We start from the raw sequence: 17,186 nt of genomic DNA, 5'->3' as shown, positions 1-17,186 counted from the left end.
GGAATGGACAAAAACCATTTAAAGGAAATAAAGGGACGAGTCGCTACTGTCGCAGACAAGGTCATTTGGTTTAAAGATTATCTCTTAAGAATGCAAGATAAAGAGAGAGGTGTTCCTGCTCAAGATGATTCGCCCCTCCCAGTCATGGAATGCTACTCCCCAGAGGCCAATCATGGTACCACAGGCCACACAGCAAGCAGATACACCTGCTAACTTGATGTGGGATTAGTGACACAGATCGAAGGATCTGGACAATGTTAAATGTATAATTAATGCCCCACAATTTCATATTTCTGATAAACCCTCTGAAATACCACAATTAAGTTTGAGTATTGCAGGAAAAAATAATTCCCTTTCTGGTTGAGACTGGAGCTACCTGTTTCACTTCCATACAGATTGATTTAGATGATTATGGATTACATTCTTTCATTGATAGTGCAACTTCTCCAATGGCATTATTGGGAAGAGACTTATTAAGTCAATTGAATGCAACCATCTTATGTTCACAGGATGGGATCGAGGTCCACATACCCCCAAATAACGCATATCAGCTTTTCTCTGGTTGTGTTAAGACATTCCACATGGCTAAGTCTGTTTTAGAAGAAGTTGAGTTTATCAAAACACTATCTATCATTAGTGGTATTAAGAAATTAGCTTCTTGTAATGTCACTGCAGCTGCTAGGATTGTTAATCTGAAATCACTTGATTTTCCTTTTTCAGATGAACTTGTAGATCCAGATACCTTGCGGGAAGTGCCGAGGAACATATTTATCTCACAACATGGGATTCTGTTATTGTGGAAGACTACTTCTGGTAACATCAAGACCTTTGTGTGTGCAGTAAGAAATTAGCTTTTTGGATGTCCCCCATTAGATTTTAGATTATTTGTATCAATATTTATTGAAATCCCCTGATCAGGAGGAGACTCAAAAGTTGTGTCATCTGGACATATGTCGTGGGACCTACTCACTTCTTTATTAAAGATGTACAGACTGACATAAAACCACAGATTCGTAATGATGGCAATATTAAAATATCATTATGTGCACCATGTGTGGTGCCTTCTACTCTATGGGCACTACATGCCAATCATGTGGGATTATTGTACCAATTTATGAAGCTAAGGTTAACATGAGTAATTATCCAGTTTACATTAAACAGTATCCTTTATCCAAAGAAAAATAAGAGGGAATTAAACCTGTTATTGACAGTTTATAACAGCAAGGTGTTATATGTAAAGCTCAGTCCCCAAATAACACTCCTATTTATCCTATTTTGAAAGGTACTAACAAGTATCGATTTAATCCATACATCTACTGTCTAGTTATAGGTTTACTCGGCGCGGCTTTCTTCCTTGGAGCTCGACGCTACTGTTCCCGTTGAACTAACCAACTCAACGCTCTTGACGGATTATCTTGGTTTGCATAAACTATTCACGTAAGTTAACTATAATGTGTCACGACCACTCACTTTGTCCTACATGTGCCATTTTGTTCGATAAGTTGACTCTGTTAGAGAGTCGCGTTCAGTCGCTTGAGGAAGAACGTATGCTAGTAACTTTAGATGCGACTGGCGCAACATCACAGACAGGGAGTCCTAGCGTGAGGGAGAACTCAAGTTTAGCCCCACCGGTTTCACCTTTGCAGCATGGTGGGAGTGGGACTCCTCAGACGTTAGTGATCGGTGACTCCATCACTCGTAACATTAGATTAGAGCAACCAGCGACAGTTTACTGTGTACCGGGGGCCAGAGCTACCGACATAGAAGCTAATCTTAGGGTGCTGGCTAGCACTAGGGCTAAGGCAAAGGCCCAAGCTAAGGCACATGGCGCACGCACTGATGATAGGTATGAGAATATTGTCATTCATGTCGGCACCAATGATGTAAGGCTGAGGCAGTCAGAGGTCACGAAGGTTAATATAGCTCGGGCATGTGACCTTGCTCAAAAGATGAGTCGGCATCGAGTAATAGTCTCTGGCCCACTACCTGTTAGGGGGACTGACGAGATCTACAGCAGGCTTGTCTCTCTCAACCGCTGGTTGGCTCGCTTTTGCTCAGAACAGGGTTTAGGATTTGTAGATAATTGGTCTCGTTTCTGGGCCAAACCTGGCTTGTTGAAAAGTGACGGGCTCCATCCTAGCTGGAGAGGTGCTTTTCTTTTGTCTAGGAATATTGAAGCTATTTTAGAGCAGGCCTGACACTCACTAGAACAAGCCGGGCCACAGTCTCTTAGAGAGTCTGATAGATATGTTGATAGGCATGTTGTGAGCTGTTGGGGGCCCGATAGCTCAGCTTGTAGTGTAGCCAGCGTGGATGCTGATGTTGTTTTTCCCATTGAGACGGTGTCTGTCCCTCGCCATTTTTCCAAATTCCGGCCCTCAATTATTAGGAATTATACCAATTTGATATGTATTCAGCCATGCTCCCCCATTGCTCTTCCTACTAAGTTTTGTGATAGCAGTGCCACCTTTTCAGAAGGATTACCTACGTCTAAAGCTGCCAAAAACCCATACTAGAATGTTGGGCTCCTAAACATCAGATCTCTATCCCCAAAGGCCGTTTTGATTAATGATCTGATTGCAACCTGGACCTGATTGGACTCACCGAAACCTGGTTAAAACCTGAAGAATATTCCTCCCTGAATGAAGCATCGCCTCCGGATTTTGCGTACTCACACATCCCTCGTGTCTCAAAGAAAGGTGGCGGTGTTGCTATGATATATAAAGCTAGCTTCAACCTTAGCCTAAAATCTGTAAATACCTTTGAATCATTTGAGATAATTTGCATGAAACCACCAACTACTCTAAAAAGGACTAATTCTTCTACTATTGCCCCCCCTCCCTCATTTAGTTTAGTTACTCTATACCGGCCCCCCGGCCCGTATTCCCTCTTCCTAGAGGAATTTGCAGATTTTAGTGCTGATCTTGTGACATATACTGATAATGTCTTAATTATGGGTGATTTTAACATCCATGTGGATGACCCAAAAGATCCTCTAAGTAAGGCCTTAACTGCTCTATTGGATTCCACAGGTCTCACTCAGGTGGTTTCTAAACCTACCCATCTTCACTCGCATACATTGGATTTAGTTCTCACACGGGGAATCAAGATTAGTGACATAATTGTCCACCCCCACAATCCTATATTATCAGACCACTGCCTGGTTACCTTTAAAATGGATCTCTGCCAGAGCCTTGGAGGCACCCAGAATATTTCTACTAGCCGCTGCATAACCCCAAACACAGCTATGGAACTGGCTAATATTCTACCTGCTGCACTAGAAGCACTGGACGTCCCAAATAAATCATTAAATGCTAAAACAAGGGATCTGAATTTGGTTCTTCAGTTATCCCTAGATTCTGTTGCCCCACTCAAACCAAGGAAAAGAAAAGACAAGAAAATGGCTCCATGGAAACTAAATTGGAGGTTTTCCGCTTGGCCTGGAAGGACAGCCAAATTGAGTACAAGCAAGTCCTCATCAGGTCCAGATCAGAATATTTCTCGAAATTGATTAGTAAGAACAAACACAACACAAAGTTCCTATTTGATACTGTTGCAAAACTCACTAATAAAAGTACACTCTGTGTTAGTTCAGATCTCTCTCCCAATGATTTCTTAGATTTCTTTGACCAAAAAATCTATGCAATAAGGGACAAACTACAGACTAGGCCTGGAGGAGTGGCCATCAACACGGAATTTGACTCTATACCCAGCATGCTGCATGTTGAGGCTCTTACTCACTTTAACCCTATTTCTATGGAAGCGTTCATCGAGCTGGTAGATTCCTCGAAACCCATCAGCTGCCTTCTTGATCCCCTCCCTGCCAAACTTTGTAGGGAACTTCTCCCTATTATTGGACCTCCCATGCTTAGTATTATTAATGAATCTATTGTAACTGGACAAGTCCCTGACAATTTCAAACAAGCTATTATTAAGCCCCTTCTTAAAAAACCAAATCTGGATCCAGGTTGTATTAGCAACTATAGGCCAATTTCAAATTTGCCATTTCTCTCCAAAATTTTTGAAAAAGCTGTGGCACAACAGCTAACTGAGCACCTCTCCTCAAATCAGCTTTATGAACCTCTCCAGTCTGGATTTCGTCTTCACCACAGCACTGAAACTGCATTAGCTAAGGTAGTCAATGATCTATTATTAGCCTCTGACGCGGGCTCTATCTCTGTTCTGGTTCTTCTAGACCTTAGTGCAGCATTTGACACTGTGGATCATGAGATTCTCCTGGAGCGTATGGAGAACTATGTTGGGATCTCTGGTACTTCACTTCAGTGGTTTAGATCGTATCTATCTGATAGATCACAATATGTCCACTATGATGGTTGCTCATCCAGGAGCACTACTGTAAAATACGGAGTACCACAGGGTTCAGTTCTAGGCCCTCTGTTATTTTCACTCTATATGTTGCCTTTAGGAAACATAATTAGAAGCTCTGGAGTAAATTTTCACTGTTATGCAGATGATACTCAGCTATACATGTCCATAAAGCCTGGAGAATTTCCACATGCTATGGAAAAATGTGTTTCCGGGTTGAGAACTTGGATGACAGCAAATTTCCTTCTTCTTAATTCGGATAAAACCGAGGTTCAAATTTTCGGCCCTAAAAAATACAGAAATAATTTATCCAATCTGACCTTAAACTTAGATGGTGTCAAAGTATCTCAAAGCCAGTTGGTAAAAAATTTAGGAGTCACATTGGACCCAGACTTTTCGTTTGAGTACCATATTAAACAAATCACCAGAACTGCATTTTTCCATCTACGTAATATTGCCAAAATACGAAAATTCCTCTCAAAGGATGATGCTGAAAAACTAATACATGCTTTTGTTACGTCCCGATTGGACTACTGCAATGTGATGTTCTCTGGCCTCCCAATTACCTACTTGAAAAATTTACAGCGGGTACAAAATGCTGCTGCTAGACTATTGACAAAAACAAGAAAGTTTGATCATATAACCTCTACTCTTATCTCTTTACACTGGCTCCCTATCCAAGCCAGAGCTGATTTCAAAGTTTTACTACTAACTTACAAATCTCTACATGGATTGGCACCACTGTACCTCTCCGGTCTCCTTGTACCCTATTGCCCCGCAAGGACTCTAAGATCTCAAGATGCCGGCTATCTGGTAATACCCCAAATTAAGAAAAAAACTGCTGGAGGTAGGGCACCTCTTCTCTGGAACAAATTACCTGTCTCAATTAGGGAGGCTGATACTGTTTCGACATTTAAAACTAGATTAAAAACGTTCTTGTTTAGTCAATCCTATGATTGTTAAATGTGTGTACTTTCTATGTAAACCTGGGGTGTGCGTTTGCCTATGTGTGTATCACATGTAACTTTTAAATTGTAATTTTAGCTTATGTTCACACTGCCCATTTAAATGTTACAAATAAAGTAAACCTGTTATTGTATATTGTTACTGTAATAGTTCCGTTGCTGTATATTTTAATTGTTATAGTTTACTAGTTGGAGACAACGGGGGGCTGGTTGTTTTCATCCTTATTCGTATAAATATAACCTATTTTAGAGTTGTTTCCGCCGGAACAGATTTCATGTTCCAACCAAGGGGGACTGTCGCTGTCTTGGTGTGTGGGGCTGCATCAAATACCCTCTTAGCTTTGTTAAATTGCTGCACTAGTCCACACTTGACCGGTGGGGATCTCATTCTATTACGACTGAAACTGTTAGCTGCTCCTGGCATTCTCTAATCCCTGTTCTCCTCTCTGTCCCCCCCACACATCCCCTGTGGTGTCAGGACCTGCCTGGTCGTTGGTCTACCAACGCTGGACCAGGTCGTCAACCGGAAACCAGCCTCCATGACGGCCAACAGCGAGTTTCCAGGTCCCATCCAACGTCTATAAAGCCGAACAATGGATTTTTGGTGTTTCAAAACCCATTGACACTGTATGACTATGTTTAGCTTGTGTTCTGCTCCTCTCTCTTGCCAACCGTCTCTGGAGGAGGGGATCCCTCTCTGAATTGCTCCTCCCAAGGTTTCTTCAATTTTTTCTCCCGTTGGGAGTATTTCTGGGAGTTTTTCCTTGTCTTCCTTGAGGGTTTAGGTTGGTTGAGGGGCAGTTCTATGGGCGTATGTGAAGCCCTCTGTGACATGCTTGCGTGTAAAAAGGGCTATACAAATAAATTTGATTTGAAGTATCGCTTTACACAAGATTTAAGGAAGAATTAGAATCAATGATTGGGTTTGTGAAAGTACACTATTCTTGAATTATGGTGAAGGTTTGAGCACTTTGAGACCTTTAGATCGTGAGTTTGAAGTGACGGAAACCCGGACTCGAAAAGTAGTAAGCTTTTTCCCTCTGTGTAATTAGTGAATCATGTAGCATTTCGGCAAATTCATCAAAAAGATAGAGGAGAGCAGCTTTTGGGAGAACAAGCGATTCCCCAAAGACATGTCGGCATAGGCTTAGGTGGCAGCCATGTTTTGGTTTCGCTAAATACTCTTGTTAGAGCCTGTGTTTTGAGTGACTTTGCATGGGTTTCCAACACATTTGGATTCAAGTTCAAGTATTGCCACTGCATTTCACAGTCAAAACTGAAGTCTGTATCAAGTGTAGATGGAAAAAGCTTAACTTTTCACCACTGACATGGACCCTTTCTTCATTTTTACAGGTCATGCAGAGGCCTGCTCAACAGAGTGCAACAGACCATGCTGAGAGCAACAAGAAGGGATGCTGAGTGTAACAGAGGATGCAACAGAGGATGCTGGAGCAACACAGACTCCATGCTGGACTACCCCTCTCCATCTGGACAGCTTCTCTTCAGCCCTGCCCCCAAGACAGCTTCATCCAGCTGGCCTACCCTGCCTGCCTGCCCCTGCCTTGATATCTCAAAAGATCACTGAATTACAACTGTTTAAACTTCAGCCAAATCTTATAATGCTTGCCACAGGACAAATAGCTTACTTTTCTACACAGTAACTGACCACAATAGTTCTCAACATTGAGAATAGCTCAGTAGGCTAAGACAGTGCACTGAGGGTAACAAGATCACAGGTTCAAATCCAGCTGCAGTCTTTTGGCCTGTCATCATTTTGATTATCTGTTTAGTTAAACAGGATGACATCATTCTGATATACCATGTGCAATTTCACCTTAAAATGTCATCCGTTTCTTAACCTTTGTCCCAAAGCTGACCAAAGCTAATACTCAAATCACAGTCGGAGCACAGCTAGATAATCAGCGTCGGCGCCCCTTGGGTACCCAGGAAGTTGTGTGTGGGCAGATGTGTGTTTATATAGGGTGAATTGGAATAAGAAATGCAATACAAAATGGCTGAAAGGGTTGTACTTATGTAATGTCCACATTGCCTCAATATCTTTGTGTCAATAAATCAAATGTAATTTTGACTGATGGTTTTTCAAACCTTATTGGCTTTGAGATGACATCATTCTGAAATAGTACCATGTGCAATTTTAAGCAATTTAACATTGAAATGTAGACAGTTTTTTAACCTTTGTCCCAAAGCTGACCAAAGGTAATACCCTTTCTATTCATAAAATCTCAACAGTTGGTGTGTAGCAGAGAGGATAGAGAGACTGACTTGCAACCTTATGATCATGAGTTCAAATCCCCGTTGAGCCTATTGTTGTTGGCCAAACATGAAGTTGTTTTGCTTCAACATTTTACATTTTTATAATATTTTGTCATTTTTCTGGAGGAACCCGCATCGCTGCTTGCAGCTATATTTTATAATTTGTTCTGTCTTTTTAAGACTAAGATTGTTGTACAATTGGGCTTACAGATACCTGATCAACTCCAATGATCTTACTGACCGTTTAGACTATTCGTTGCAAATTATTCTGATCCTTAATATACATGTTACCAAAGGCACAAATAAGACCAAAAGATAAGACACTCTGCAAGAGAGCTTTGTAAAACTCAAGTAGTTTACTGAGAGGGAAATATAACTTCTGCTAGGAGGGACCTGTGAGTAGGGACCTTTTTATATACATTTGTAAAATAATGTAGCTATACTCATTTACCAGATGATTCTATTACAATTGGCATATAGTGCATTCAGTAAGTAGCTTATACTATCAAGTAAGCCTACAACGTAATCAAGAATCAGAAGTGAATAGTTCTACTAAAAGTGATTCGTACAAATGAATACAAAGAAGGATGCTCGCTTTTACCAAACAGTGACATAACAGCAGTCGCAACTACAACATAATTCACATATTACCCCATTCCGATAATAGGACAGTGTAGCACAACATCAACATTGTTTCTCAAGTGCAGCTCAAAATTAAGTCTATTTTCGTAAGACAATTCAGATTTTACATGTAGCACGACATACAAATTGTATAGTCTCTCAAGTGCAGCACAACATAACTTATAATTTAATGAAACATGAATAAAATAGCCTATTGACAGTTTCCTCAAAGCTCAAGCCGAGGTAACCTTAACATTGTACTCGGTTCGCCAATCTACACATAGCAATACGCTAGGAAGGCAGTGCGCGTTCACGCGTAGGGGAGTGGAATTCTGTGGGGGAGTGAGATTACGGCCCAACACCGGCTGCAGGCACAGGCGTGACAACACACACAGGTCCGCTTTTCTTGAAGACACAGTAGCCAACAGCTTTTATTGCTGTGGTTCAAATGCCTGTTTCGGCGCAGAAAAGTAGTTCTCTTAATATCAGTATTGTACCGTTCCTAATAAGCCAGTACCTCTGTACGGTACCAGTATACCGTACAACACTAGTGGACAGTATACAAGGTAGGGCAACCTACAAGCATTATGAACTGAAGAAAATGCTACTAGCATCCTTTTGTCCTTTGTTGGCATTTTGAATTGTAAAGTGTTTGGATTAGTCTACATGGGCATGGATACAAAAAATAAATCAATATAAATATCTTCAATGAACAAGCCTTTTAATAATACTAGTGCATAGTGCCTGTGTAAAAATGGTGGCACACACACACAGATTCCTGTACTTATAGATAAGCCACAGTGCCCGCGATGATGCCGGTGGCACACAGATTTCTAGGCAGTGCCCGTGATAAAGCTGGTGATGACAGTTCTTCTCAGTGGTTATGGTACCTATATTTCTCAGATCATTGAAATTGTCTGTCATCTCTTAAGTACTTGTTCAACCTCCACATTTACTCTAGTCAAATTGCCAATGCTGTGGTAGCCTACATTCATGCAAATGCTTATGTAGCTTTCATTAGTCTGCAGTTTTCTATGCTATAAATTGCTTATGTTATGTTGATCAAAATGTACTTTATTGGTTCTGTTAAACTGTCTCACCACTACAAACATCTAAACATTTTGTTCATAAAAGAAGTAATTCAATCCACGATGGTTGAACCAGTTGTCATAATTGTATGCCTAATTTACCATACAGCGCTTGTACATTTGCAACGTGCAGGCAGTTTTGACATAAGTGAATTTTGTTACAAAATTCACTGATCTATACTGAAAGTATATCCACTTTATATTGTCATTCTATTAGCTAGCCAGCCCTTTTGAAAGCATCTGAATATTGGTTGTAAATGTGAATTCGCTTCTAAATAACTAAACCGAATTTCCATATTTTCCCTAACACGCTTAGTTTCATTTAATTGCGAATACCTTTGTTAATCGCATTCACGGTACTGTACTGGATTATGAAAGGGATACCTGCAAAATGTGAACTTTGCACAGTGTCCAGTTCGCACGCCTTTGGATTTTAATAAGAGATTTTCAGGATATTCGTAACAAACTCGCTGCAGAGGACCAATCGGAGTGAAAGGACAGGGACGTGAAGAGAGCAAGCTTAACTGAAAAAAGGCCAAAATGCTTATCCAAACAACATTAATTGTGGCACTGCACTCTGTTGAATTATAAAGAGGACGTATGGAGAATATGAACTTTGCAGAGTGCCTGGTTCTTGAGATGAGAGTGGGAAACTAAACCCATTCTAATTTGTGTACACATACACAGACAGATTCCTGTAATTATTAGAAAGATATTATAATATTAACTGACAATCAACAGGGTGTCTACAGGTATAAACATTTTTTTTTAAATTATGACTTTTTAAGACCTTTTAATACCACTTCTAACTTAAATTTAAGACCAAACTTGGAAATATACAGTAATCTTTCCAAATAAACACACTGATGTCTGTTCAAAATTAACAGTATAGTAAAATGACAATAATCGGTTGAGTTTAAGTACATTGACTAAATGTTATTTTCAAGCCATTTGTAATTGAACTTTCATTTCCCCATGTTTGTAAGTTGAGTGGCTATCAACCATTGCTGTATTACCTGTATTGCAGATGCTTTACGTCATTAAAATCTGTGCAGTAGGCTACGCTCTGACCTAACCATGGACAACGCATATGGCCGACAAAAAAAAATATTCGACCTGATTCGACAGATTGCCTGCATTTTTGCCGTGACATGATATAAGACAATTTAATACTTTTTAAGGCCTTATTTTTAGGAAAAGTGATTTAAGACTTTTTAAGGACCCGCGGCCACCCTGATCAAGTAAACATTGAGACTTACCATCTTCATGTCCCTTGAGTGAACCAGATTAGGTTTGTTCCCCAAGATGTCCCAGATTTTCACATGTTTGTCTGCAGATGAAGTTACCAGACATCCTTTTATCTGGCTACTGAGATTCAAGCCTGTATTATCATCAGAAGATTAGGGGTGAGTTTTCCAAAAGTTTCAATAGCAAATCATGTTATGTCCACCAAAGGCATTGTTTTAAAAACTAAACAAGCCATAAAAGATTATTTGAAACACCCTGTACCTGATACTTCTCCATCATGTGCCTTCAGTGTGAACACAGGCTTGTCTGAGCGTGCATCCAAACAGTAAACAAACCCATCTTCAGTGCTTGCCTGAATGAGACAGTAATGTATATATTTTGGGGATGGGTTGGAAACACATGTATGCTACCCAAATAGACCTAATAGGTTGTCTTTTATCATAGTAGCCATAATCAACTTACCAGAAAGTTGCAAGGTGAGAAGTGATTCCAAACCACCCTCTCAACCTGACCACTGAACCTCCAGGTACGATGGCAATCATCCGGGCTACGGCAGTCGTAAAGGATAGACGACCTGGACAGAGGAAGATGGGTTAACGTTTGTCTAGGACAAGCAGATTTTGGGTCAGTCAAGTAGTACACAGTTGTCTGATCAAACATGTTAACAGAGAATAAACTAGCTATGCTTGTTCTATAGGGCTGAATATAGTTATGAGTAACTTAACCAAACATAACCTCTTTCTCACTGGACACAGCCATTGATGCACCTTCATGACTAGATGCTGACATTAGGGGAGGGGTATGATCATCCCCTGTTTAAGCAATTGTTTCATAAAGATTGTCCTCACATCTTCTAACCCACACCACCTAAGCAGTGGTTTTAAACATTGCAGAGAAAGGTGAACTGAGGAATCATTTTTTTTTACAGATTGTTTTTAACATTATTTTGTGTCTTTTACAAAGAACAATATTTGTTGTGATGCATGATTTGTTTTTAAAGGTTTTCCACAGCTGTGCATGTAGCAGACGTGCACAAATGTGTTTGCATATTTCTTTGTTTTCCAAAGGTGTCATATTGCCTCTCCTGTTTCGATTTAAATGTGTATGCTTTTAAGTAATTTTGATACTTAAACTGCTAGGTACAGCTGACAAAGAATACAGCCCATGGTGGTGTTATTGCAGAAAACATTGTTGGCTATATCTGCAGTGTCGCCCTGTTTGCTGGCTACATCTGCGGCCATTTTAGAAAAGGAGAACAGGCTATGAACTTTTATTTTTTAAATATAAGTTAAACTGTTTGTGCTAACAGACTACAAACCATACTTTTGACGTCTCACTAGAAGCTCACCATACAAAGTAGTAGATTTAGACATTATGTTGCATATAGTGTACTGGTGTGACTAATGTAAAGCAAGCTTGTACACACGTAATGACTTAGTAACAAATTATTTTACTCAGTAACAGAATTTAAGTGTTCACATGAGCCTCCGTTGTACCCTCCTACTTCTCTTGTGTTGTTATCAGCGCCTCCTAGTGACATGGGTATATCATTAATTGTAATAGCATATAGGTAGCAATGCCATGCTATGCAACAAGTCAAGTTTTGAAAATACGCAGTCTTGTAGCACCAGCAAAAGACATTTTTGACTATGGATCTGGCGACATGTTATCTTACACGGTAAAGTTAGCATTGAGCCAGAAGGTCTACAGTTATTAAAACATCATAAATTGACATAGCTGTTCAATTTTGATAGTGTAGCATCCAAAGTGTAAGGCCTGAATATCTCGTAGCATTAGACAAAAACTCATAGAACTGGTAACTCTTGGAGCTCATTGAGAAATCTCCAACTTGATTCAATGATTTCGTTTTTGCATGTTCAACATGGATTATAGGTTGAAAGTTGAATGAACGAGTACCTAGGTCCTTTTGATTTCTTACAGGGTGAGTCATTGTTGTCCATAACACGCTAGTATTCTGCTAATGAATGCTGATTGGTTAGTGAAGGACTAATACGACCAGAGCTCCCGCTTGATGGCATCCGAAGCGGAATCAGAATGTCAGAGCATTAGCAACATTAGCAACAACATAAGCAAGCCAAAACTCTTTCTAGCATGTGTATTGACAGAAAAAGCCTAACCTGTCAGCTGTGTTGTCGATGCCTTGAGAGAAAAAAGGAAGTGACCAGAGCTTGCCGTAAAGCAGTAGCTCTGGTCGTACATCAATGAAATGTTCACTACAGCTAGTAGTGTGTATTTTTTTGGCCTCCCCTTTCGAATTCAAATTACAAGACAAAAAAATGTATCCTGAGAAAAGTGGATTTTGAGGGGTATAGCTCCATAGACCTCCATTCATTCTGCACTCACTCATTAGCGCCCTCACATGGAACTGCAACCAGTTCAGAACCTGGAAGTTTCCCGAGAGTGGCAGTTCTCCCTATATTAGAAGTCACACGACTGTCAAGCTGGCTCAACTGCGCATGTCGGTTGCAAAATACAAACTTCTCCTGGGTATAATACACTTGGAGTGTCGATCAGGTCATCATATATTTCTATCTACAGGATTACAGGGATTGACATTAACTTTTTGAGGCAGTTGTCCTTTGGTCAAGTACATTTACGTTTCACTTGTCAATGCACAAAAGTCATTTGACCCCGATACCTTTAAAATAGCCTGACCAAAAACTAGCCGGGCTAACGGAGGTCGCTTTCTCAGGCAAATGACAAATGAAACAGGCTTGGTTAAATAAATCCAATATGCTGGCTATCTTCAGCAGGCTCGTATCTACAAAACAGAGTCCTCCCTGACGTTTCTGGTGTAGAATGGAGTGAAATACAACATTGTGCACACTACCAGTGAGCGACGAGTCTGACTGAGGCTAACGTCAAAACAGTGTAATGGAGACACAGTCTCACTCAGATTGCCAGTTTAAACAAATCTGAAAAATAATCGAAAAAGGCCATATATAAGGGTCATAACACAATGTTTACATCTTTACACAAGTCTTTATTAACAATTCACTAAATAATAAAAATGTATGTAGCCTATATCTAGGCTAACCCTAAATATATTATGGTTGTTTTTCAAATCTATATCGTCATGAGATTTTTTTGTTGACTGGCCTACTTTTGTATGTAAAAAAATAAAGGCGTAAATATATAGCCTGCACTTAAATGCAATTTATACAAAATAATGTGACAAAAGTTATTGAGTCATCCAAAGTTGCTGTAGCTAGCTACATGCTATGGTAGCCTTCGACAGTTCTGGTTTAGCTTAACAGCATTCTAAACATGGCCGTCCTTCTCAACCATTCAAGTGCTAGCGCCGTCCATGCTAATCAGGGACGGCACTCTGAACAGCATCGCCGTCCATGATCTATGCTCCCACTAGCGACGGACGTTCCTGCTAATCAAGCACGGCACTCTAAACAGCATCGCCGTCCATGATCTATGCTCCCCCTAGCAACGGACGTCCCTGCTATTCAGAGACGGCACTCTGAACAGCATTGCCGTCCGTCCATCCATGCAAAGATCAGGCAGCCTAACTCCCTTAGCGAGGACGTCCATGACGGGATTTAGCTGGCTCTCCATTTGAAGACGGTGCAAGCTAATTTTGATGTAACTTTCCCACTGTGCTTTGCTGCTCAGAAGCAGAAGATAACGAGCCTTAAATCCTGTTATGAGCAAAGATGTCAATCTTTGTTTTGGGCCTCTACGGATCAAGAGAGAGCAACGATGGCATCGGTACGAGTAGCATGGATATTGGCTAAAAAGAAAAAGCCGTTTACAGACTCCGAGATGGTCAAGGACTGTATGCTAGCCTCCATAGAGGAGTTGGTAGCAGATGAAAACCATGAAAAAGCATTGATTCAATCAAGGAAATGCTGATATCTGACTCATCAAATATGAGGAGAGTGGAGTCCCTTGCATCGGACGTTTTCAAGACGCTTTTGGAAAATCTGAGGAAGGCCGAAGTGATGTCTCTCGCCGTGGATGAGTCCACCGATAACAGTGATGTTGCACAGCTGTGCCTCTGTGCGATTTTTTGATCGGGAATGTTTTCGTGAGGGTCTGCTTGGACTAATTCCCATGGAGGGACATACTACCGGTGAGATTCTTTTCACCAACATTTTTTATTCTCTGAAGTGAACAACCTGGATTTGGCGCACATGTTGGTGACTGTTGGTGACTGATGGTGCACCCTCGATGGCCGGTAGGGAGCAGAGATTAGCTGCGAGGATGGCAGTCGTGGCTCCGCAGATTAGATCACTTCATTGCCTCATCCACCAGAGCCTCCTATTAACTCCACTGGCATGTACCACTAGGTGCCAGTAGAGGCACTGACATGTACTACTAGCTACTGTCATGTACCAGCGAAGGCACTGGCATGTACCACTAGCTACTGACACGTACCACTAGCTCCACTGGCACATACCAATAGGTGCCAGTAGAGGCACTGGCACGTACCCCTAGCCACTGTCACGTACCACTCGCTCCACTGGCACATACCACTAGCTACAGTACAGTACAGGTTCGGTTCTAACTGCCTCTCGCTTGTAAGAAGCTTCATGCTTTTCAAAGGAAGCTATCACTTTTCTCTGTTGATCTTTGTCCTGTGAGGATGCTCCACTTCCCCACATTGAGGATTTCTGGCCTACAAATTACAATAATTATTTGAGGCTTCATTGACTCGTTGAAAAACAACTTTGCCACAAGGTTTCATGATTTTAGCATCCCCAGTGGAGTTATGACATTTGTAAAGGATCCTTTCTCTGTGAACGTTCAATCTGACCTTGCATTGACAGGAAAATAACTGTTATCCTCTGTGGATGAGGGGTCTTTACAACTGGAAACCATTGACATTCAGTCATCAGGTGACTTGCAACAGTCATGGCAGCAGGCAAGTTTAGAAAAATTCTGGACCCATGAAGTCAGCCGAGAGAAATGTCCACACTCAAGGGATCTTGCACTTTTTGTTCTGACAATGTTTGGTTCAATTACACTTGTGAGTCATAATTCTCACACATGAATGCCATTAAAACTCACAATTGCACATCCCTTACTGACCAGCATCTACATAACTGCATGCGTATTGCCCTGAAAACTTATATACCTGACTTCACTCTTGGCAAATCAAAAAGATGCAATTTTTCTCATTAGATGGCAAATGTAGGCAAATTACATGTAAGTTAATAGGCATGTTTATCAAGCAAGCAATTAAGGTTAATTTTTGTAACCGTATGATGTAAATATGATGTTAAGTGATATTCACGTTATATTATCCACTTAATGTTTAGCTTGATGTGGTTTGGTTCAGTTGGACTGAATATTGAGGTATCTGAGGCCATATATAAGAATAGACAGATATGCAAAATGCAGTGTGTCTGCATTGTTTGTCTACTTTTGGCCACAGCAGATTAACTGCTTAAACCTGTTATTGTTTAAAGAGGTCAACCATTGGACTGTTACAGTGATTGTTCTGTCAGTAATTATGGTTAAAAGCAGTTTGAAACATTTTGATCTCATTAATTGTCATGCATTGTTATGTTATAATTAGTGGTGGGCCGTTATCGGCGTTAACGTGCAGCGATAAAATAAAATATCCCTGTTAATCTATTCCCAAAGATGGGTCGGGAGCTGGGTCTATACTATGCAAGCTATGATGACTTTCACCTTGATATTTAAGCGGATGTATACCTAGCCAAATTGCACTGTAGGGGGCAAGAAAGAGTCTTCAAACCTGTGTGTATGCCTTATGTATGAAATTACCACATCAAATGTGACGTGCTAACATGGATGCAGCTATGAAGCCGCCGGGTTTGCTTCAGGGAAAATGTATTTTTAACCTTTAGTTCTAAATATTTCCGACGCTTCCACCAGAGTGAGTTCCAAAACGGAAGCTAGCTAGCTTTAGTTGGCTCCCGTTACCTAGCAACCTATCATGATACTCGTAGCAATGCTACTACCCGCTAGTGTTACTTGTTAGCCTCCTAATTGTACATTTTGAAGCCATACTATAGCGTTTATCATATAGTTTTTGTCTATCAGAAAATAGTGGGTTGGAATTTTCAGAATCGCACATATTAGCGACGTTACTCTGTGAGACCTGCATTCGAACAATCACATGTGCGACGCTACTCCTTAACTTCCCAATGGAAACCTCGACAAGACTAAGGTTGTTTCCACCTTGTGCAATGCAGAATTAGTTTACTGTAGGATAGTGATGGGAAGTTCGGATCCTTTTACTGATTTGGTTCTTTGAATCTCGTTCAGTAAAATGCACAAATCTTTTTTCGAGTCATTCGTTCATTTCAACGAGGAGGGGGGGGCTATACGTCCACTGCAAACACGTATCATATTTTCATTTAGGTTGGTGCATGACATTTGCACCAGAAGATACTATTTCAAAAGAAATTCCTAAATTAAAATAATGTATCATGACAGTTTGTATGATTTGGTCATTTATTATCACACTAGCATTTAATTATCACGGTAAACAATTACACTGCACTAAACTGTAAGTGTAAATGTAAAGTGAAAATAACAAAACCAGTCAGTATGATGACTTGAGCGAATATCATTCACGTCCTACTAAAACAGCGGCCACGCGAAAGAGAATGAGGAAACTAAAAACTAAATGCGGGTCACGTGAAAAAAGGATCCAAAG

The 17,186-nt window shown here is 40.6% G+C and overlaps 1 protein-coding gene across 4 annotated transcripts in view; it reads right to left on the bottom strand.

Moving 5' to 3' along the window:
* pwp1 (PWP1 homolog, endonuclein) overlaps positions 1-17,186 on the bottom strand; it is a 110,587-nt gene that overhangs the window by 7,804 nt on the left and 85,597 nt on the right. For 3 of the 4 annotated variants that reach the window (XM_084702011.1, XM_084702013.1, XM_084702012.1), the window contains 3 exons: positions 10,985-11,096; positions 10,784-10,874; positions 10,534-10,655 (listed from right to left, as the gene is read on the bottom strand). In XM_084702011.1, the coding sequence (XP_084558137.1) occupies positions 10,534-10,655; positions 10,784-10,874; positions 10,985-11,096 (325 nt within the window). The remainder of the gene's footprint in view (positions 1-10,533; positions 10,656-10,783; positions 10,875-10,984; positions 11,097-17,186) is intronic. The other variant, XM_084702014.1, reaches the window with a different exon arrangement.

This window comes from Hypomesus nipponensis, chromosome 7 (assembly GCF_054491055.1).
Source record: "Hypomesus nipponensis isolate SF chromosome 7, ASM5449105v1, whole genome shotgun sequence".
Classification (NCBI taxonomy): Eukaryota; Metazoa; Chordata; class Actinopteri; order Osmeriformes; family Osmeridae; genus Hypomesus; species Hypomesus nipponensis.
The sequence above is the reverse complement of the archived record's forward strand: the minus strand, read 5'-3'. Positions and strand labels throughout refer to the sequence as shown.